Source organism: Symphalangus syndactylus, chromosome 21 (assembly GCF_028878055.3).
Source record: "Symphalangus syndactylus isolate Jambi chromosome 21, NHGRI_mSymSyn1-v2.1_pri, whole genome shotgun sequence".
NCBI classification, from domain to species: domain Eukaryota; kingdom Metazoa; phylum Chordata; class Mammalia; order Primates; family Hylobatidae; genus Symphalangus; species Symphalangus syndactylus.
In genome coordinates this window covers 31,611,941-31,636,778 of record NC_072443.2, presented here as the reverse complement: position 1 = coordinate 31,636,778, position 24,838 = coordinate 31,611,941, and the positions used below count along the sequence as shown (strand labels likewise).

The 24,838-nt window shown below is 38.1% G+C and overlaps 1 protein-coding gene across 15 annotated transcripts in view; it reads right to left on the bottom strand.

The window, feature by feature from the left end:
- Positions 1-24,838, bottom strand: part of BBX (BBX high mobility group box domain containing) — a 298,279-nt gene that overhangs the window by 47,108 nt on the left and 226,333 nt on the right. For all 15 annotated transcript variants that reach the window (XR_010118628.1, XM_063630605.1, XM_063630602.1 and 12 more), the window contains 2 exons: positions 23,842-23,916; positions 16,230-16,310 (listed from right to left, as the gene is read on the bottom strand). Coding sequence is in view for 14 of the 15 variants with exons in the window: in XM_063630605.1 (XP_063486675.1) it covers positions 16,230-16,310; positions 23,842-23,916 (156 nt within the window). In the remaining variant the exon portion in view is untranslated. The remainder of the gene's footprint in view (positions 1-16,229; positions 16,311-23,841; positions 23,917-24,838) is intronic.

Sequence of the window (24,838 nt, the reverse complement as noted above, 5' to 3'; positions counted from 1 at the left end):
AGGTAGTCTATGAGTCTAAAATGCATTCTGATTCACACAAGGAAAGAGGTACTTTACAAGTCTATAAAAAACAATGCTGGGTGGAGCCAAGATGGCCGAATAGGAACAGCTCTGGCCTACCGCTCCCAGCCTGAGCGACACAGAAGACGGGTGATTTCTGCATTTCTGTTTGAGGTACCGGGTTCATCTCACTAGGGAGTGCCAAACAGTGGGTGCAGGACAGTCGGTGAAGTGCACTGTGCGCGAGCCGAAGCAGGGCGAGGCATTGCCTCACTCGGGAAGCACAAGGGGTCAGGGAGTTCCCTTTCCTAGTCAAAGAAAGGGGTAACAGACAGCACCTGGAAAATCGGGTCAGTCCCACCCTAATACTGCGCTTTTCCAACGGGCCTAGAAAACGGCACACTAGGAGATTGTGTCCCGCACCTGGCTCGGAGGGTCCTATGCCCACCGAGTCTCGCTGATTGCTAGCACAGCAGTCTGAGATCAAACTGCAAGGCAGCAGCCAGGCTGGGGGAGGGGCGCCCGCCATTGCCCAGGCTTGCTTAGGTAAACAAAGCAGCCAGGAAGCTCGAACTGGGTGGAGCCCACCACAGCTCAAGGAGGCCTGCCTGCCTCTGTAGGCTCCACCTCTGGGGGCAGGGCACAGACAAACAAAAATTCAGCAGGAACCCGTGCAGACTTAAATGACCCTGTCTGACAGTTTTGAAGAGAGTAGTGGTTCTCCCAGCACGCAGCTGGAGATCTGAGAACGGACAAACTGCCTCCTAAAGTGGGTCCCTGACCCCCGAGCAGCCTAACTGGGAGGCACCCCCCAGTAGGGACAGACTGACACCTCACTCGGCGGGGTACTCCTCTGAGACAAAACTTCCAGAGGAACTATCAGACAGCTGAATTTTTGGTCTCACGAAAATCCGCTGTTCTGCAGCCACCGCTGCTGACATCCAGCCAAACACGGTCTGGAGTGGACCTCTGGTAAACTCCGACAGACCTGCAGCTGAGGGTCCTGTCTGGTAGAAGGAAAACTAACAAACAGAAAGGACATCCACACCAAAAAGCCATCTGCACATCACCATCATCAAAGACCAAAAGTAGATAAAACCACAAAGATGGGGAAAAAACAGAGCAGAAAAGCTGGAAACTCTAAAAAGCAGAGCACCTCTCCTCCTCCAAAGGAACGCAGTTCCTCACCAGCAATGGAACAAAGCTGGACGGAGAATGACTTTGACGAGTTGAGAGAAGAAGGCTTCAGACGATCAAACTACTCCGAGCTATGGGAGGAAATTCAAAACAATAGCAAAGAAGTTAAAAACTTTGAAAAAAATTAGACGAATGGATAACTAGAATAACCATTATGGAGAGAAGGGCTTAAAGGAGCTGATGGAGCTGAAAGCCAAGTATCAAGAACTACGCGAAGATTGCAGAAGCCTCGGTAGCCGATGTGATCAACTGGAAGAAAGGGTATCGCTGATGGAAGATGAAATGAATGAAATGAAGTGAGAAGGGAAGTTTAGAGAAAAAAGAATGAAAAGAAATGAACAAAGCCTCCAAAAAATTTGGGACTATGTGAAAAGACCAAACCTACGTCTGATTGGTGTACCTGAAAATGACGGGGAGAATGGAACCAAGTTGGAAAACACTCTGCAACATATTATCCAGGAGAACTTCCCCAATCTAGCAAGGCAGGCCAACATTCAGATTCAGGAAATACAGAGAACACCACAAAGATACTCCTCGAGAAGAGCAACTCCAAGACACATAATTGTCAGATTCACCAAAGTTGAAATGAAGGAAAAAATGTTAAGGGCAGCCAGAAAGGTCGGGTTACCCACAAAGGGGAGCCCATCAGACTAACAGCTGATCTCTCGGCAGAAACTCTACAAGCCAGAAGAGAGTGGGGGCCGATATTCAACATTCTTAAAGAAAAGAATTTTCAACCCAGAATTTCATATCCAGCCAAACTAAGCTTCATAAGTGAAGGAGAAATAAAATACTTTACAGACAAGCAAATGCTGAGTGATTTTGTCACCACCAGGCCTGCCCTAAAAGAGCTCCTGAAGGAAGCACTAAACATGGAAAGGAACAACCGGTACCAGCCCCTGCAAAAACATGCCAAATTGTAAAGACCATCAAGGCTAGGAAGAAACTGCATCAACTAACGAGCAAAATAACCAACTAACATCATAATGACAGGATCGGATTCACACATAACAATATTAACTTTAAGTGTAAATGGGGTAAATGCTCCAATTAAAAGACACAGACTGGCAAACTGGATAAGGAGTCAGGACCCATCAGTGTGCTGTATTCAGGAAACCCATCTCACGTGCAGAGACACACATAGACTCAAAATAAAGGGATGGAGGAAGATCTATCAAGCAAATGGAAAACAAAAAAAGGCAGGGGTTGCAATCCTAGTCTCTGATAAAACAGACTTTAAACCAACAAAGATCAAAAGAGACAAAGAAGGCCATTACATAATGGTAAAGGGATCAATTCAACAAGAAGAGCTAACTATCCTAAATATATATGCACCCAACACAGGAGCACCCAGATTCATAAAGCAAGTCCTGAGTGACCTACAAAGGGACTTGAACTCCCACACAATAATAATGGGAGATTTTAACACCCCACTGTCAACATTAGACAGATCAACGAGACAGAAAGTTAACAAGGATACCCAGGAATTGAACTCAGCTCTGCACGAAGTGGACCTAATAGACATCTACAGAACTCTCCACCCCAAAACAACAGAATATACATTCTTTTCAGCACCACACCACACCTATTCCAAAATTGACCACATAGTTGGAAGTAAAGCACTCCTCAGCAAAATGTAAAAGAACAGAAATTATAACAAACTGTCTCTCAGACCACAGTGCAATCAAACTAGAACTCAGGATTAAGAAACTCACTCAAAACCGCTCAACTACATGGAAACTGAACAACCTGCTCCTGAATGACTATTGGGTACATAATGAAATGAAGGCAGAAATAAAGATGTTCTTTGAAACCAATGAGAATAAAGACACAACATACCAGAATCTCTGGGACACGTTCAAAGCAGTGTGTAGAGGGAAATTTATAGCACTAAATGCCCACAAGAGAAAGCAGGAAAGATCCAAAATTGACACCCTAACATCACAATTAAAAGAACTAGAAAAGCAAGAGCAAACACATTCAAAAGCTAGCAGAAGGCTAGAAATAACTAAAATCAGAGCAGAACTGAAGGAAATAGAGACACAAAAAACCCTTCAAAAAATTAATGAATCCAGGAGCTGGTTTTTGAAAAGATCAACAAAATTGATAGACCGCTAGCAAGACTAACAAAGAAGAAAAGAGAGAAGAATCAAACAGATGCAATAAAAAATGAAAAAGGGGATATCACCACCGATCCCACAGAAATACAATCTACCATCAGAGAATACTACAAACACCTCTATGCAAATAAACTAGAAAATCTAGAAGAAATGGATAAATTCCTCGACAAATACACCCTCCCAAGACTAAATCAGGAAGAAGTTGAATCTCTGAATAGACCAATAACAGGTTCTGAAATCGTGGCAATAATCAATAGCTTACCAACCAAAAAGAGTCCAGGACCTGATGGATTCACAGCCGAATTCTACCAGAGGTACAAGGAGGAACTGGTACCATTCCTTCTGAAACTATTCCAATCGATAGAAAAAGAGGGAATCCTCCCTAACACATTTTATGAAGCCAGCATCGTCCTGATACCAAAGCCTGGCAGAGACATAACCAAAAAAGAGAATTTCAGACCAATATCCTTGATAAACATTGATGCAAAAATCCTCAATAAAATACTGGCAAACCGAATCCAGCAGCACATCAAAAAGCTTATCCACCATGATCAAGTGGGCTTCATCCCTGGGATGGAAGGCTGGTTCAACATACGCAAATCAAGAAATGTAATCCAGCACATAAACAGAACCAAAGACAAAAACCACATGATTATCTCAATAGATGCAGAAAAGGCCTTTGACAAAATTCAACAACACTTCATGCTAAAAACTCTCAATAAATTAGGTATTGATGGGACGTATCTCAAAATAATAAGAGCTATCTATGACAAACTCACAGTCAATATCATACTGAATGGGCAAAAACTGGAAGCATTCCCTTTGAAAACTGGCACAAGACAGGGATGCCCTCTCTCACCACTCCTATTCAACATAGTGCTGGAAGTTCTGGCCAGAGCAATCAGGCAGGAGAAGGAAACAAAGGGTATTCAATTAGGAAAAGAGGAAGTCAAATTGTCCCTGTTTGCAGATGACATGATTGTGTATCTAGAAAACCCCATTGTCTCAGCCCAAAATCTCCTTAAGCTGATTAGCAACTTCAGCAAAGTATCAGGATACAAAATCAATGTACAAAAATCACAAGCATTCTTGTACACCAATCACAGACAAACAGAGAGCCAAATCATGAGTGAACTCCCATTCATAATTGCTTCAAAGAGAATAAAATACCTAGGAATCCAACTTACAAGGGATGTGAAGGACCTCTTCAAGGAGAACTACAAACCACTGCTCAATGAAATAAAAGAGGATACAAACAAATGGAAGAACATTCCATGCTCATGGGTTGAAGAATCAATATCGTGAAAATGGCCATACTGCCCAAGGTAATTTATAGATTCAATGCCATCCCCATCAAGCTACCAATGACTTTCTTCACAGAATTGGAAAAAACTACTTTCAAGTTCATATGGAACCAAAAAAGAGTCCGCATCGCCAAGTCAATCCTAAGCCAAAAGAACAAAGCTGGAGGCATCACACTACCTGACTTCAAACTATACTACAAGGCCACAGTAACCAAAACAGCATGGTACTGGTACCACAACAGAGACATAGATCAATGGAACAGAACAGAGCCCTCAGAAATGATGCCGCATATCTACAACTATCTGATCTTTGACAAACCTGACAAAAACAAGAAATGGGGAAAGGATTCCCTATTTAATAAATGGTGCTGGGAAAACTGGCTAGCCATATGTAGAAAGCTGAAACTGGATCCCTTCCTTACACCTTATACAAAAATTAATTTAAGGTGGATTAAAGACTTAAATGTTAGACCTAAAACCATTAAAATCCTACAAGAAAACCTAGGCAATACCATTCAGGACATAGGCGTGGGCAAGGACTTCACGTCTAAAACACCAAAAGCAATGGCAACAAAAGCCAAAATTGACAAATGGGATCTCATTAAACTAAAGAGCTTCTGCACAGCAAAAGAAACTACCATCAGAGTGAACAGACAACCTACAGAATGGGAGAAAATTTTTGCAAGCTACTCATCTGACAAAGGGCTAATATCCAGAATCTACAATGAACTCAAACAAATGTACAAGAAAAAAACAAACAACCCCATCAAAAAGTGGGCGAAGGACATGAACAGACACTTCTCAAAAGAAGACATTTATGCAGCCAAAAAACACATGAAAAAATGCTCATCATCACTGGCCATCAGAGAAATGCAAATCAAAACCACAGTGAGATACCATCTCACACCAGTTAGAATGGCCATCATTAAAAAGTCAGGAAACAACAGGTGCTGGAGAGGATGTGGAGAAATAGGAACACTTTGACACTGTTGGTGGGACTGTAAACTAGTTCAACCATTGTGGAAGTCAGTGTGGTGATTCCTCAGGGATCTAGAACTAGAAATACCATTTGACCCAGCCATCCCATTACTGGGTATATACCCAAAGGACTATAAATCATGCTGCTATAAAGACACATGCACACGTATGTTTATTGCGGCACTATTCACAATAGCAAAGAGTTGGAACCAACCCAAATGTCCAACAACGATAGACTGGATTAAGAATATGTGGCACATATACACCATGGAATACTATGCAGCCATAAAAAATGATGAGTTCATGTCCTTTGTAGGGACATGGATGAAGCTGGAAAACATCATTCTCAGTAAACTATCGTAAGGACAAAAAACCAAACACTGCATGTTCTCACTCATAGGTGGGAATGGAATAATGAGAACTCATGGACACAGGAAGGGGAACATCACACTCCGGGGACTGTTGTGGGGTGGGGGGAGGGGGGAGGGAGAGCATTAGGAGATACACCTAATGCTAAATGACGAGTTAATGGGTGCAGCAAAACAACATGGCACATGGATACATATGTAACAAACCTGCACATTGTGCACATGTACCCTAAAACCTAAAGTATAATAATAAAAAAAAAAACAAAACAGTCAGACCATAAGCCATAGTCCATGGATTAGTAAAAATGCAGCATGGCTCACTGTAGGGTGGCTTGGATAGTCATTCATATCATATGAAACTCTGCTTATTGTTTTGAACATGCTTTACTGTGCTCTGTAAGTGACAGATCTGTCTCAAGTAGGATTATTTTGAGAAGAGAATAGCACTGGGTAACATTAGTCAGATTGCTTCATGGTATTCCACATTTCCAACTAATATGGCCCTAAATTATAGCAATTCTCTCAGGACTTGGGGGCAAGATTATTACTATTATTACTGTTTTATTACTATTGAGTTATTTGAGCTCCCTATATATTCTGGTTATTAATCCTAGATGAATCAGATTGGTAGTTTGCAAATATTTTCTCCCATTTTGCATGTTGTCTCTTAATTTTGTTGATTATTTCCTTTGTTGTGTGGCAGTTTTTTATCTCCATGTAATCTCAATTTATCTATTTTTTCTTTAGTTACTTGTGTTTTGAAGTCACACTCAAAAGATCTTTGCCCAGAATAATGTCCTACATTATTTCCCCAATGTTGTATTCTAGTAATTTCGTAGTTTCAGGTCTTATATTATTTATTTAATTCTATTTCATTTGATTGTTTTGTGTATGGTAAGAGACAGAGGTCTAGTTTCATTGTTCTGCAACTGGTTACCCAGTTTTCCCAAGAACATTTATTGAAGAGGCTATCTTTTCCCCATTATATATCCTTGGAACCTGTGCCAAAAGTGAGTTTACTATAACTGTGTGGATTTATTTGTGAGTTCTCCATTAATTTCCATTGGCATATGTGTCTGTCTTTATGACAGTACCATGCAATTTGGTTACTGTAGCTTTGTAGTATATTTTAAAATCACTTAGTTTGATGTGTTCAGCTTTGTTCTTTTTGCTCAGAATTGTTTTGGCTATCTAGTCTTTTGTCGTTCCATATACATTTTAGAATTTATTTTTCTACTTCTGCAAAAATTGTCATTGATATTTTGAAAGAAATTGCATTGAATCTGTAAATTTAACTCGGCAGAATTGTCACTTTAACAATATTAATTATTTCAATTCATAAGCCAGTAATATATTTTCTTTTTTGGTATTCTTTTCAATTTCTCTCATCAGTGTTTTATAGTTTTGCTTATATAGATCTTTCATTTCTTTGGTTAAATTGATTCCTAGGCATTTTATATTCTTTATAGCTACTGTATATGAGATTACTTACTTGATTCCTTTTTCAAATTGTTCACTGTTGACATATCTAAATGCTACTGATTTTTGTATGTTGCTTTTATATTCTGCAAATTTAATGAAATTTATTTATCAGTGCCAAAAAAAAAAAAAAAAAAAACCAATGCTGGCCGGGTGTGGTGGCTCACGCCTTTAATCCTAGCACTTTGGGAGGCTGAGGCGGGTGGATCACCTGAGGTCAGGAGTTCAAGACCAGCCTGACTAACATGGTGAAACCCTGTCTCTACTGAAAATACAAAATTAGCTGGGCATGGTGGCGTGCACCTGTAATCCTAGCTACTCAGGAGGCTGAGGCAGGAGAATCGCTTGAACCCGGGAGGCAGAGGTTACAGTTAGCCAAGATCGTGCCACTGTACTCCAGCCTGGGCGACAGAGCAAGACTCCATCTCAAAAAACAGCAACAACAACAGCAATAAAAACAATGCTAATTATGACCATGCTACTGCTTGGTCCAGCCCAGCAATGATACTGTCCTTAGTTATATCTCCCAAGAATACCAGTGAAATTAATCACCAATACTTTAATATTACCTCTGTCAATAAAAACCGCACTGAGGTTTCTCACTGTTTTGTGTAGTCAGAAGGGTCTGACAGTGATGTGCTGGAAGAAATGGAACCCACTCCCAAAAGAAAAAGAAAAATCAGTATGTTAATACCTAGGATTCCTAAGGATGTGCATGTTAGACCATGTATAAAAAGTTATCTTCTTCAAAATGATTACAAAGAAAACAATTCAATAGAAATACTGAAGGGGTGAGATAAAATGTGTAGTAAAGGGGTTATATTTTATGTTCCTGGGTTCAGGGGGACTGTCACACTTTTAGTTCAGGTAAAACCATACCTTAGGCTCAGTTTGTTACTGAGGACTCGCTTTAAAGATAAAATACACCTTGGCTGCATCAAGCTTTTATCTTTCTGAATCAGATGTATTTTAAAATGTATCCTTTTCTACTGATGTTAAGATATTCATTTTTTAATGTGTTCTGCTTTAAAAGACTTAATAAAATGATCGGTGGAAAAATAACAAATTATGTGTACTAGATAAAAAGTAAGGGAGGCTGAGGCAGGAGAATGGCGTGAACCCGGGAGGTGGAGCTTGCGGTGAGCCAAGATTGCGCCACTGCACTCCAGCCTGGGCAACAGAGCGAGACTCCGTCTCAAAAAAAAAAAAAAGGTAATACCACAGAAGTACAGAAGTAGAAACTATTTAACTGGTGGAGGTTGCGTATCCCCTGTGCGAAAACCTTGGCATTAGAAGTGTCTCAGATTTTGGACTTTTTAGAATTTTGAAATACTTGCACATACATAATGTATCTTAGGGATAGGACCCAAGTCTGAACACAAAATTCATTTATGTTTCATATACACTGTATATAAATAGTCTGAAGGTAATGTTATACACTATTTGAAATAACTGTATATGGAACAAAGTTTGTGTACACTGAACATCAAACAGCAGCGGTGTCAGGTGTGAAATTTTCTGCTTGTGAGGTCATGTCAGAACTCAAAGTTTTGGATTCTACACCATTTTGGATTTTTAATTTTCAAATTAGAGATGCTCAACCTGTCCTAAAAAATGATAAGTAGTTCCAAAATGCACCATATAATTTCACTCTTAATTATACATCGTCTTTCATTGTCTATCATAAAGGAGTTGGCCAGATTAAAAACAAGGCAGTGTGAAAACAGACCTACTGACACCAATCAAGAAGTTTCCATTTCCAAATCTCTGCTTTTTAGTACAAAACAAATGTTTTGCAGCCAAGGTATATTTACAGTCATTTTGTACTGGCTTATTATCTGCCAAAACAGTGTAGACATAACCTTAGGATGGCATTTTAGCAGTGTTTTTCAGGATGTGCATTTCTCCCATAATTAAATAAAACCCGAAAGCTTGTGCCAGAGAAATATACACTGGTTGATGGTTTCTGAGAATAGCATTGCTGCTAAAAACTTCAATTCCGTTTATCATAAGAGATAACTGGTCACAGAACAGTGGTCTAAGCTTCTCTCAACACTAAAATCTCGGCATATTTAACAGTTTTGTAGTTTGCTGAAACAACTGGACTAGGTGAAACGGTGATTTAAATATTTTTCTTTACTCACTATTTCCTCAGAAATGGTACTGTTTCTGAAGACTTTGAATGGGGTCGAGGTGGCCTTTGCTCCATAAGCCCATCTACTAAATTCTTCCCCCAAAGAGGTTAAGGACAGTCAATTAAATACATTCCTATACTTCCTGTTCCTCCAAAAATAACCTAGTGCAATTGGGGATGAAGTGAAAAGATTTAGAATAGGAGTTTTCTAAAAACAACTCACAACTTTGTATAAAATGATAAGGAAAGAAACCCACCACACAGGTCCCCTTAAATGTATTTTAAGTATTAGAATTCATTTATATGATGATAGTGTAGGAGGAGCTGAGGTGGGATGTTCTGGGCTTTAAGGGGGTTACAATAGGATGGAAGGGATAATGCATATCAATAATATGAAGACACAACAGAAATCTTAAATGGAATCATACACTGATCAAATATCACCAATAATTGGGAGTAGTGGAGGGATCTATGGTGACTGTCTCTGTCATCTGTGCTCTCAGGAATGTAGGTCTCTGCTTCCTAAACTCAACTATTTACTTGGCTAGCAATCTTCTCCTTTTTCCACTCTTCTATTATTGAATTTCTCCTTCCCCCACCTCAGCATCTTTCAGCTCTTCTTTTCTACTAGCAGGGCTTACTCTTTGTTTGCAACCAGCCTTCCTGAAGCAGGGCTCCAAGGTCAAGGTCAAACAATCAGGTTCAGTGTTGGAGTCATCTTTGACTCATCTTTTTCTTTGCCTCTCACATTGACTCACTCAAACAATTCATTTGAATACCCCTGGCATCTCTTTCTGTCTCCCGTTCCCACTGTCAGCTCTTGCAATTCCAGTTCTTATCTTCTCACACCTTAAGTCCACAGGGGCTTTCCACTCCATTCCATACATAGCTGCCAAGAAGATCTCTCTAAGTGCTGCTTTTATCACTGTGTAACCCCGTCCCAAATCTTCAATGGCTCCTCATTATTTTCAAGTATCTATTCATTTGCTCTGCACTAAACATTCTCCCAATTCTGACTCACAGATACACTTTACCTTCATCTTCCATAAACACAGTCCTCTACTCCTGTTAATCTGATAGACTTGTTACCATCTACCTCTCTCCTGTGCTTGCCTTAATCCCTTTGTTTTATCTCCCCCAGCTGTCCATTTAATTATGTGTAAGTCACGATCCCCACTATATATGGCAGTCAGGTATAAAGGAGGGAAGTGAGCAAATTTAAGTGGATAATGGCAATGACTGTTGGCCTCAGACTGAGGGCTCAGCAGGGAAAGGAGAGGAAAGTCATTTGGAGAACAAGCATCCAAGAGGGCAACCATTAATCAACTCTGACCAATTGTTCTCATGGAGGAAGGCTAGCTTGATGTCTCCAGGTCTTCTACATTTTCAGAACTCAGAAATCTATATTTATTTGAAGTTTTAATCTTCAAATATTAGCCATGAGTTGAACTGTAAAATATGATATAGGTCAACAAAATATAGGCAAAACAAAGGATCTCTGCAGGTTGGATGTCACCCAGAGACTGCTAGTTTCAACTTCTAGTGGTTCCTAAGTAAGTCCTTGATTGAAAACCATCATCGTTGTTTTTTCCCGTGCTTCATCTCCAGAACATGCCTGCTAATATTTTCTCCCTTCCCTAGTTTCACACATTCATTTTTGTGTGTCACTCATCACTCAAGTGGAGTTTCACCATTTCCTTGCATGATTCCTTATTAAATCACTTGCACTTTTTATTTCTTATTCCTTAACTTGTTATATCTTATCTCTACAACTAGAGAATAAGCTCCTTGAGGACAGGAGTTGTATACCATAATTTCCTACAATTCCCACAGTATCTTCCAAAGTACATTCACAAACAAGCACTTATTTAAGGGTGTAAGATGCATCCTGGCAGTTTCAAAAGCACAGACATTTTTTAAAAAGAAAATATGAGCTCCATTTCTTTGACAGCAGTCTTGGACAATCTGTCATCTTATTCAGCCACACATATATGTGTAGGAGTAAGCTGTCTTCCATAGAGACTTTTATAATATGCACACTCCTATAACAAGCAACTTGCACAGTCTTTTATATTCATCTAAAACAAGGCGAAAGAACAGCCTAGTGTTTAAGAGTAAAGGCTGTGGAGACAGTCTGCCTGGGTTCCTATGTAGGCTCTAACACTTATTGTCCATGTGACCTTAAACAAGTTATATAACTTCTATGCCTTTTGGTTTCCTAATGTGTAAAAGAAGAATGCTAGTAGCTACCTCAGAGGACAGTTGTGAGAATTAAATTAGTACATATAAAGTACTTAGTGCCTAACACACAGCAGATAATAAATGTCAGTCATTATCATCTTAGGTTAGATAGCATAACTTATCTGTAGAAAGATCTGCCATTAAAATTTGTAATGTATTTTAAAGAACATTCAAAATTGTTTCAGAAAAGTGAGAAGCAGAACAGCAATCTTTTTAGGCTTATGCTGCAGCCTCTAGTCACACTTCAAAACACTCTGTACTTGGAGGTAATGTGTTCCTATATCACCGATCTTAGAAGAAGGTTTACAGGTTTTAGTTCTCACTGCACCAAAAATATGTGTATATACACATACAGGTAACTTCAGTCGCCTCTGTTATTGGCACAGAATACATCCTCAATAACTACTGTGAGAATAAATGAACAAGTTGCTCTACTTGTTATATTAGACAATTTTGGTATTAGAGATCTTCAAGGGTAGAATTTTTCTTTGCTGAAATGTACACAGATTCAGATATCTCTGACCCTCTTCAGTGTCCTCCAACTACAGCCACTATAATACACAATGATCTCTAGTGGGGATGCTTTGCTGTTCTTTATATGACCTGACCTGCTTTGCTGTTCTTTATATGACCTGACCTAATTAATTTCAAACCGAAAAGAAACACAATACCTTATAGTACCTGCGCAACTTAAATGACTGATAAACTGAACAGTATGAACTTCGTGGAGGTCCAAACATAAAGCATTGTATTTTTGTCAATTCCCTGACCTCAGACAAAACCCTTAAAAATATTTGGAACAAACCCAGAACTTTCAGGTCACTTTCAGCTTTAAAATGCCAATCATATGCCTGAATTAGGACCTTCCCCAGGAAATCTCCTGGCTCCAGGGTCCTGGAAAATGGGGAGGGGGTCTTTACAATGCCAAAGTTGGGAGTATAGGCCAATCTAATATCTCTGTGTCTGCTGCCAATTTCCCCCAATATTTTTTTGTTTGCCTGCTTACGTGCGTACAGGGCACAGCAGTAAATATATGCCCCAAATATTTCTTACTTCTCACTAAGGAGAAGACATTTTTTGGAAGCAACAACCCCCATGTTTGGAAGGACTGTTCATTCACTCCTCTTACTCCAGCCCACAGGAATGGAGTTGGGGAAATGTGAGTAGTTAGTTTGGGGCTGGTTCCTGGCCCTTCTTTCACAAGGCCTAAAACCTCTCATTTAGAGAATAGAAGACAGAATGGGGGAGGTATAACTAACTGCCCATGGTTATGTTTTTTTTTTTCTTTGTTTCTGCTAACTCTACACAAGACTCAATGGCATTCTCAGGGGATGTCATAGGCAGGAGTAATATTTTTATTTAATTAAATATTTTAAATATTTAATTAAATATTTTATTTAATCAGAGGGGATGTGCCCTCCAGGTGCTGAAGAGTACTCAGGTGGTTGGGTTACAGGTTTTTTCCCGACAGTAGGAAGTATCTTGGTGTTTTAGTACAAAGACGGCAAACCAGTTGAGTATCACTCCTGCTTGCAGGCACACCTCAGAGGTCCCGAGCAAAGGCATCTCTACCATATTCTCCCCTGATGTGAGAGACTGTCCCAGGCCTACCTTATGCAACCCCTCTCTGTTACTGTCCAATAGTCTCTTGCCTGATCACACGGATCTATTTTCTGTTTATCCACTTGACCCTTGGGAAACTCATACATCTTTATAATGCCCAACTAAGAGTACAGCAGGCCATTCTGAGTCTCTCCATGCTGCCAACTTCCTTCAGTTTTCTTTTTTGCCTGGTCAGATAGGTAAAGGATCCAGCAATAAATTGATGCTTAAAATATTTCTTGTTTCTTGCCAAAGAAGAAGAAGAAATCTTTCGCATGTACCTCCCTCAATCTTTAACAGTGCTTCTCTTGGAGGTGCCTTCACTTCCCTTGACATGGGATATAGATAAAGAATGAAAATTAACTTCTCTCCTTTCCTCCCTGAGACACAGAGAAAAGGCAAAATATTCCAGATGTGTGGACAGCCTATGATAACCCTCTACCAAAGGATGACTTGAGATTGGAGTGGGGATAAGAGGAGGAACTCCTGGAGTGGTAGATAGGATAATAGTTGTATTAGGCTATCTCTTTAGAAATCCCGAGATGGGTGTGGCCCAAATTGGAAGTGGTTTCTTGGTGACTTTCCCTTTAGAATGTGTGAATTTAAGGTTGTGTCTTCAAATTGCAGACACCATCACCAATTCTAGGCAATAGGAAAAATCTTCAATATCTTCTTATATTTATTTATCTTAAAATGCATCAGAAATAATTAAATGTTATATTTTGTGAATGAAAAATGAATATCAAATACACATGCAATAAAAAAATTAAGGAAGCATAAATCTACTGGTGATTATTTGGAGATGCTGGTTAATCCACTGTGCATATATTTAAGTTTAATTAGAAACTGGAAGGTTTTAGAATGTTATTCTAAAATACACTGTATTAAGACATCACACTGATTCAGTGCAAATAACAATGCAAGAAAGTTTTCTTATTTTTTTAGGGATTCTGTTTTATCAAAAGTATAAATTTTTGCTCAAATGTCATAAGAAACTCAGTATAAGCTGATTTGCTATAATTGGAATAGGCTTATTTCAGTCATTTTACCCCGTTAAATTATGATACCAACATTCAAACATCTGTTAAACCATAGCATCTGTTTCATATTTGGGATGCATCCCTACAAATTAGAAGAGTGTTCTTTTTAATGAGCTCTGATTTAATAAGGAATCTTTTTTTTATGACTGCTATGCCAAAGAAAGAAAATGAGAAGACGAATCCACTTCTTTACCAGCCCCCCATGCAGCAAAGTATGCCAAAGGCTCATACATCTTTAACAAAAAAAAAACTGTTTAAAGATAAGTATCATATATTGAAAGCTGGTTTTACATTTTAGTATTGTTTAATATTTAAGAAATCATATGCATTTTTGTATATGTGTGTGACCACATACATACACCCGCAATTATATAACCAGCACAGGCAGAGGGTCATACATCCATATTACTCAAGAAAAATAATCACTTCGTTCAAATAAATTCTCTTGACAATCTATACAGTCTTAGAGTTACTAGACAAATGCATGACCTCACAGTCTGTCTGTTTACTAGGATTTGTTTACAACTCTAACTCCAAAGGCACTCTCTTGTCAGATCTTCACTGTTTCAGCTGTATCTGGAGTAGTACTTTGCACTGACTCATGCAGTTCTTTTTAGAACGATTCCCTGCTGTCTTCATTAGTTTTCCTTAGAGTTTTCCAGTCACTTGTAGCCCTCTATTTTGGTCTGAACTTGTCTTACACAAGAAGCATGTCATTATAGTGTCAGACAACAATGGGGTAGTTTGTTCCATTGTTTATTAATTTTATGTTTTAAGGCCTTTGTATTTTTATATTTCTAATTTGGACTTTGTAATCTTTAAAAACCTAATTTAAAGATATTATATATTTTAAATGCATAAGTTTTTATGATACAAATTACCATAAAATTTAGAAATTTCAGAATATGATTTGTCATCTCATTAAGTTAAATAAACTACAAAAAATTTACAAAAGAACTCAAAGGGAGCTTATTGAAAGGAAACCAGAAAAATGAGAGAAAATAAAAAAAAGTTTAGTATGAGATTTTTGGTCATCCACTTTCTACCTCCTAATTTATCTTACCAACAGAGAAAACTGCTACTAGAATGTCCTGGTGCTGAAAACATTTCTTCTGCATGTTTCCTCGAGGTAGGGTAGTCACAGCCTGGCAGAGAAAGCCATTGCCTTGCCCACCCTAGCAACAGGTGCTTCCGGCGTCTTCCTCCCCAATCCATCCCCCACTAATAAGGGCTCTGTTCCTCACCAGCTTTATGAAAGCAGGTTTTCTACTTTGCCAATGGAAGAGTAGCATTTTACACACATGTCACATCAAGTGTACAACTGATTCATCTTATAACATCATATTTTAGAACATGTCATATGAATTCTTCACCAGGAAAACAAAAATTCAAACATCAACCGTCTGATTAAAAAGCAGTGCATTCTGGAGATTTATAGCTGGTTTACGGGAATCAGAAAAGGGGAAAATAACCACAGATATTCTTCTATGTTCAGGCTGGACTTACATAGCCAATCTAAGTAACCTTATTTTAAAATACCTGTGAAAAAAATTTTGCAGTATCTCTGGGTAACCTTTTCCAATGCTTAATGACTCTTAGTAGCAAAATTCAGTTTTCCCAATTTAAGGGTTAACCCTCTCGTTGAAAATTAGATGTAACTCGTTTTATGGTCACAGGAGAGATGGTGCAGTTTAGGACACACTGTTAGAATATTTTGTGATTTCCACCTCTGCAGATCTTATCTCAATATATTCTTAGGAACTTGCCTCTGCCAGTTGAAAGAGTGCAGACTTTCCGCAGCGTTTTACAGGCTCAGCACCACCCAACTGCGAAGTGTTTGAAGAAATCTATATTAAAGACAATCCAAATAGGGAATATTAATTGTGATACCAGAATCTTTGCTTCTCATTCATACACACTCAGGAATTTTTCTTAGTTTACCAGAGTATCATTGCTCCCATGTACCAAGTAACAAAATGTCACATTTGGGATGATCATTTTGAGAACCATTTTTAGTAAATTACCTCAAAAATAATAACAAAAGTATGGCTGTTTAATAGTAAGAATATTATCTTGGATATTCTAGGCTTTAAATTTAACACTATAACCTTAAAGTGAGAAATGCATTTCCATTTCTATTTAAGTACTAACTTAACAACTAGTCAAATATAAAAGAGATTTAGAGTTATTTTGCATTTACCCAACAATTAATTTTTTGAGGAATGTATCTGGGATCTCTGTGGAAAGACAGCATCAAGTCAGTCAACAAATTTTGTTTAGAATCCAATATATATGTGCAAGGCCATATGACAGCAGCTTAGGAATCTAAGCTTTCAGAGTATGCTCTAATGTACATGCAAAGACTGATAATCAAAACCACAAATCTGAGTTGTACAGTTAATGGCCTATGCTGTGTTGCAGTACATAACATATGTACAACATTAACATTGACTGCATCCTCTTCTGCAAATTTGGCTAAAAAGTGGCTGGGCATTGATAAAAATAAACAACACTGCCTTTTCTCATTTTTTAAATAAAAACTTCAATTTCTAGCCTCGATAAGAGCTGAGAAGGACATACATTCTTAAAGACATTTACAAAGCATCTTCACCTGGAGAAGTTCTGTCATTGTTAGAGTAGATAGCTATAGTCTAAGCTTTTTAGATTCTTTGTGATTCTGAATTCTTTCTCAGTTAAAAACAGAGCTATTTCTCATTTCCATTTAGTAGGTAATCCTGCTTGTGACTATATCCTTAAAGGTGACCACAGATCCCACAGGTGATTCTATGAAGTTGTTAGCTCCAGGAAAGACTGGGTGCTTTGTGCTAGAAGAAATTTTCCCTAGAATACTTGCTGAATAACAGGCCTCTGTAGAAGCATGTATTTAATAATGGCCTACCTAGGCCATTAAAAAGGGCCTAGCTTAAGGAAGTTATGAGGACTCTTTCCTCCTAGGTGTTATCAGTTTTAACAGAGTGCTTTTCTATTCATCTCTATCATTTACTTTTCCTTTAGAAGATATGTTTATGGGGCTCAATCTTTCTGAAGTTTGTAATATTTTCTTCTTGCCGAATTTTCACTGATAAATGCTACTTCTACCTTTTTTAGACATGTTGAATTCAATTACTCACCTTATCAGGAGACTAAGAGAAAACAAACACATTAATACCACCAGCTCTCAGTGCTTCAGGGAATGAAGGACTGAACATAAATGCCGGTGCCTTGAATCAACGCTCTATAATAGAAAGAATATGGCCTTTGTGCCAGACAGGTATGCTTTCATTATTTGCTGCTGTGTGGACTTAAGCAAATAAGATTTTGAGCCTCATTTATCTTACCTTCAAAATATGAACAGTAATACCTGCCCAGAATTATGCTGTGAAGATTAGGTTTGATGCTAGTGTAGGGCAGTGCTGAAGAGATATTATGCTCTCAATAAATGGCCCAATTATTACTAATAATGATTTATCTTTAACACTTAATAAACATAAACACCTTTTTGGTACAATTCCAAAAATTAGTTACATACTGAAATTGAACAGAATTAAAAATAGCAGTGTGTGTGGATATTTATTAAATTTAGTAATTTGCAGAGCACTAAATTTGTCGCATAATCCCATGACATGCTCAAGAATTACTGAAGGACCACAAGCTGGGTAGCGCTGCACTTCACACCCGTGCTGTTTTTCTGTTTCTTCCACTGGCTCCCTCTGCTGTTGCTTTTGTCACTGCAGGTTTTCGTTCCCTGTGTGTGTCACTCCCACATATCCTGTGCCTAATGCAGTGCATGGCACACTGAGAGGCTCATGAATGAATGACTGAATGGATGCACTACCTGCCTTTAGAGTTAAAGCAAAGCTGTCAGAGAGGAGGCTTGAGAATGGTCTCCTTAGGTTTACTAAGAACAGTTTTCCTTATTGCCTCTGGGAGGATTTTTACCTGTTTACACGTACAGGGAAGCATTTTAAATGCTCAAGGTTGCTGGAAGCCTGATTCCCAAAAGAGCATGTGTGGGGGGAGGTTCAACATATTTTAGTAGCCCAACATTTCCAGGATCTCCTAACAGTAACATTTTTATGGCATTACTTAGTGTGAGATACGATTTCTAAAAGTTAAATCAAAAACTTCTTAATTTGAGGGAAGGAAGGGTGGAAAACTGGACATACGTTAATTTTCATGTCTTGGTCCTTATCTTAATTTCTTTGCAGCATTTGACAGTGCTAGTCTTTCTTTAGAAAAACTCCTTCCTGCCCTTCTGTTACTGCAGGGTCCTTGCTTTCCTCCTATGTCTCAGGCCACTCCTTGTGGTTCTTCTTTGCTGGCTCTTCTTTCCATAATAATCCCTTCAATGTTTTACCTCAGTGTTTTGTCTTAGGACCCTCTCTCAGTAATCTCATCTATATTGGTGGCTTCCATTTCAAGCATAGCTGATACAATAATGATTTGTTATATCACTATTCACTCCTGCCCATGCTGTTCTACCAAAGAGACATATACATTCTTTCAGATAGGAACAATATAGTTAGCATCTGTTTTCCAATGACTGGTCAGCTACGGAGGGAAGTGTGTGTTTGCTAAGTTGGTAGGTAGAGGGCACTAGTGGGCCATACGGCATAAGATGTTCATGGGTATGCTTCTTATTTTCCTCAAATTGGATAGGGCTTGCCAATAAGTTAATTCCACTGTAGTCTCTCTTGGCTATTAGGTAATGTTTGGATAAACAGTATTCATCCATAAAGTCTAGCTACGGGGCGGGTGTAACAGTACATGAGGTACAGCTAAAGTGCTAAGAAAAATGATCACCCTGGATGTTAAATTTCTAATTTCATGGCTGTCTGAGGTGGGTGAGCAAACAGGTGGTAAAGACCAGAATCAAATTAGGTAATGGTGGAAGTCTTTTGCAATTATGACAGTATTGTAAATATTGTAGCTTGGGAGAAAATGACTGATAATTGTTGAATGAATAAATGAGTCAAAGAACAAATAAGGCCTTCTTTACCTTACCTTTCTTATCTAAAAAGAAATATTAGTGCTTCCAATAAAACACATAATACATCCACTGATTAGTTACAGTGTAAGTATACGGTGTTTTTAATCAACTGTAATATTGTGTAACAAACTGAGCATTACCTCATGAAAATAAATGCGTTAAATTTGTACCTATTGCTTATATCCAATGGTGACAATATTTTAATTTTGGTGAGATTATAGTTATATTTATATAGGCAAAGCAAATATCTTCTAAGGGAAGTTTTAAAGTCCAAATCTATCTAAATCACCCAGATTAACTGTGTCTTCAAGGTAAATATAATTTTTCAATGCAAAGATATACTGTAGGTGTAAGAGTGAGCCACAGAGCAGATCAGAGAATATGTGGATTGGTCATGGCTTTTAGGCCTGTTAAATAATTAAAGACAACAGTTCCCTTCTGACATTATATCTGGTCATTAGTCTTTGGTAAACCAGACCTAAAAAGTGACTGATGTGTCACTCTACCTGTAAACAACAGAAGACACAGATAGGAAACTCATTCTGACCAACTTAATGGATCAGAGCCTGGAAATGCAGAGTAGATGGCACTTTGGATGGGCCAAGGTGACTCTGGATGAAATATGAGTGTCACCTTGGAATGGCAGACAGGCTGAAATTGGGGGTGGGGAGTGAGAAACTGTCCCTGCAGTCTGTATTTCTTTCTAAATCCTGATTTTTCTCCTCTTAAATGTAAACATTTATGAGGCACCTACAAACAAATATGCTTTATTCAGTTTCATGGCTCCATATAGATTAATTTCAATGAGCTTTTCAATGATCAGATTTGGTTAAGAAGGAAAAATATCTTTCTCATCTTGCAGGGAAGAGATCCAGGACTCAGTGAAAAAAAATCAAAACAAACAAAACATTTTCGACTTAAAGAAATCACCAGGGTTTACTGTTAAAAGTATGTTTCTAAGATAAATATTTTACATGATAAATGACCCATTTTCAAGAGAAAATCTAGTTAACTTCTTCCCAGTGTTAGAAGAGTTTGTAAATAAAATGAACAGAAATAGTTTCTGAGAATTTTGCATGCCTGATCTTAAAATGATATTACAAAGCTAAATACTTTTAAAGAGTAAATTGTTCCCTAGATTATATAAACACCCACTTCTCTTTAAGTGTACATAATAGGACCAGGAATCCCTCTGAAAAGAGACAGGGATATAAAGCGCTCCACTCAGTAATTTTCTATTATACATCAATCCCTTCCTCTCTTGACCCTTCCACCGTGAAGTCCCAGAGATATTAATAAATGCCTTAACAATAATTATTTAATAATTTGGGGTTTTTTAAAAAACACATAACTATAGAGCAGTGTTCTCAAACTGTGGTTCTCTAATAGGAAACTTGTTCGAAATGCAAATTCTCAGGCCCAACACCAGATTTAATCAGTCAGAAGCTTTGGTGGCAGGGCCCAGCAATCTGTGTGTAAACAGCCTTCTAGGTGACTCTGATGTATTGTAAAGTTTGAGAACCTTTGCTTTTGACTAATTAATACAAGAATTTCAAGAGTCTTTGGGTTTTCTCAAAGGTGATGGTGTTTTATGAAACAATTCTAAGAGCTTTAAGGGATATCGCAGTGAGTAATTATAGCCTATTCTATTTCTATTGCAATACATATGCTCATAGCAGATTTTAGTAGATATTTTTATTAGTTCATCTAGTTAGCTCTTATTTAGCCTTAAATAAAACCAGCCCAGTATTAGTCCGACAATATGGTCAGATTGTAAGATGTTAAAGATTGAAAGTTAGGGTACTGTTGGGTCAGAGGAGGAAAGTGACGAGAGAGGTTCTGTATCCTTTGAGAACCATTAACTACTCTTGTATAAACCCATATAACATTTACAGCTAAACAGCCAAAGATACAATAATTTAATTTGCTGAGGAACTAGGGCTATTACCAATGGTTGCAAAATATAACTAGGAAAAGTTATTACTTGTATGGACTACATCTCATTCTAGAGCAAAACAGAAAATAAGATATTTTTACACTATCCATTTTATTTTGGTCTTTCTGTCATACATGCCTCCTATATTTTGAAACAACTCCTAATAAGTTTTCAAATTAATATTTTTTTAAAAGGCTCCTCGAATCCTGCATACACTTTATAGTTAAAAACCCCAAGAGTCCTCAGGAGATGAGTGCTGTAGAGCAGAGGCGCAACCTCTGGAAACGCCACCCTGCATGACTCTCTCCTCCAAGTAAGAAGTTCTTTTCTTCTCTAGAAAAAAACTTAGTATAATTAAGAGGCAAGGACCAAATCTCATTCAAGAATTCGTGTACGGAGCAGCAAGGACAAATTAGTTTATGAAAGGCATGGGATTTCATCCTGCAGAATCACAGGATAGTGGCTATTACACCACCAAACTGATCCTTAGAGCTGTCCGCAGCGCTTCAGGAGCTCCTAATGAATCTGATGATAGTGGTGCTAAAATAACAATCATGGCCAGGCACAGTGGCTCACACCTGTAATCCCAGCACTTTGGAAGGCCGAGGCGGGCGGATCACCTGAGGTCAGGAGTTCGTGACCAGCCTGGCCAACATGGTGAAATCCCATCTCTACTAAAAATACAAAAATTAGCCGGGCATGGTGGTAGACACCTGTAATCCCAGCTACTCAGGAGGCTGAGGCAGGAGAATCGCTTGAACCTGGGAGGCGGAGGTTGTAGTGAGCCGAGATCGCACCACTGCACTCCAGCCTGGGTTAATGAGGGCGAAACTCCGTCTCAAAAAAAAAAAATAAAGTCATACACTGAATCATATGCTGAGCGGTGATAACAGAACCAGCATCAGCTGAGATATTCCATACTGGTATTTTAAGTTAAGCTGAATACTCTTGGTAGTCAATGGATATGTAAATATCAGGTGTGTCAAAGATGAGCCGCTACCTTTCTAATATTCCTGCTATGCAGTACAGAATTTAGTCAAACAGAATACATAGCAAATCAATTCTGTTTTGAAAAAAATGTTTCTGAAAAGTTGGATAGAACTGGCTCAGATATCAACATTAAAAATAAATTTAGTCAATATGGCAAAATTCCTTTTTAACTCTGAAGAATTAACGGGCATCGACAACTGGAGGAAAGCAAGAAAGTATTATTAACAATTATTAACTATTTCCCCTAGACAGTGAAAATAACAGCTTGCTTATTATGATGGAAAATTGTAAAAAAATCTAAATTTATTCAGTTTAATTAAGCAAATTATTCTTTATGAAATAACATTATATATTTTTGTTACCAATTTTATACAATAGCCCTCAGCAGCTAAGCAAATACTATGGCAGGGAAGCCTAATACATAAGCAGGCCAACCGATGGTATAAAGTCATAGTAGTGACACGAGTTGTCCCAAGAGGAAACAGCTTTTTTTCTTTTTAAATGTAAGAGCCAAAAGTAATTTTTTCTCATTTTCAAAGTAAGATGCTAGGTTTTCTTCTGCCAAAAGGATATCATTTTACATTCCATTTATGCAGTACTCTTTATTCAAATGAATCAAAGTGATTCAATACATCAATATTAAACAGCACAGTACTGCTTGTCATTTTCTCTCAACCCTATAAAAATTGCTTGGTTTATGATACGCATTTTTTAGTTGGGATAAAAAGGGAAAAAAGAAAAGACCTAAAGCAGATAGCATCTTATTTTCATAAACTATATACATTTTATTATTTGTCATATAGTGCTCATTAGAAATGAGCATATGGTTGAGGCCAGGGCTTTTGTGGCAAAATCAAGAATATCAGATTTGTCTCTGCAGCATACCAACCAAAAAAATTACTCTCTGGTGTGTGCTCTCTTTGGCTGACAAACCAAAGAAATCTGAGATCTTACAAAAGCTGATCTGATCTGAGCCTGGGATTAAATACTAATAAAAATACTGGCTGAAGCTACATCACATTGAAAGCTGATTTAACCTGATTTAACAGGTCGTATTCACCACTGCAATCACTGTGAGAGAGTCATTTATGAATTATAGCATCTAATTTCACTATTGGAAAAATTTAATAAATTGAAACCCTCTGGCCTTCTTGTTGACAGCAGTTTTTCCAAGCTTTTAAAATAAATTAAAAACAAGATAAAATGAAATAAATACATTACTGGTATTCTGAATGAACTCTTTAATGAATGCTTATAAAATGGTGTAAAATCTGGAGCTGATTTGACTATGAGTACATCAAAGGCAGCAGAAAAAGCAATAAATATTTTGTTAAAATGTGTATTATGTTAATAATGACAACAGGCATGCCTAAAGTTCACTATACATTATTAAAACTCCATTCCAGTATTCCTGAGCTCAACAAGTTTTCTTAGCCCAAAAAGCATTTTAAAAAGGCCATACCTCTGCAAACTGAAACAAGGCGGATGTTTGACACTGCTTTGTAGAAGCATCAGGGTGGGACGTACTTGAAGATATCTGAAAGCAAACAAGCAATTTTTAATGTACAATGACATTTTTCCACATCAGATCATAAGATTCTGCCATATATTTTCAACTGTAGACACTGATAAAGATTTAAAAATGAGTCATTACCCTCAATCCCTTTAGAAGAGCAGTATAAATGATAAGGGAAGACAAAGGCCATGTTTCTAAAAACAGGTGATTATAAAGAACCAAGACTGAGTATGGCTCATTTGCCATGTCTTTGGTAAGGGTACCAAGTATACATCAAACAGCAGTTAAGGAGACCTGGTGACATAAATTTCCTTACTTAAAAAAAAAAAAAAAGGAAAAAATGTATATTGTTAAAAGCTGGAGGCTGCAAGTGAAGCCACTCCCTCACTCTCTTCCCAACACCACTCCTTCCAAGCTGTTCTCTAGTTAGAGGCAGCTGTGATGCAGTGTTTGTGAAGCATATGGATGTGGGTCAGGGTATCTGGGAGACTGAATCTCAGCTCTGCTACTTAACCACAACATGACCTTGGCCAGCTCAGCTAAACTTTCTGAGACTTATTTTTCACCACTGTAAATTGATGATGATGATAATAATCTGCATTTTAGAGGATTATGGTGAAAAAAAAAAAAGCCATAAAAGATGTTACCTAGCATGGCACCAGAACTCAATAAATTGTTTCCTAAATATGAAAAGCATTTTCTTCTTTCATAGCACCTGCATCCTCCCACCCAACACACACACACACACACACACACACACACACACACTCTCACACGTTAGTGCATGACAATGAATAGAAGAGTCTGCCACCCTACATTTGATTCAACTAGGGGACCTTTTGTTTCCAGCTGGCAATTATGGTAGCTTTCTTCAACTTTGCTCAGAGGAACATGCGGAAATACTTTTCAAGGACATTTTGGGAGCAAGGTGAGTCAGTAATTT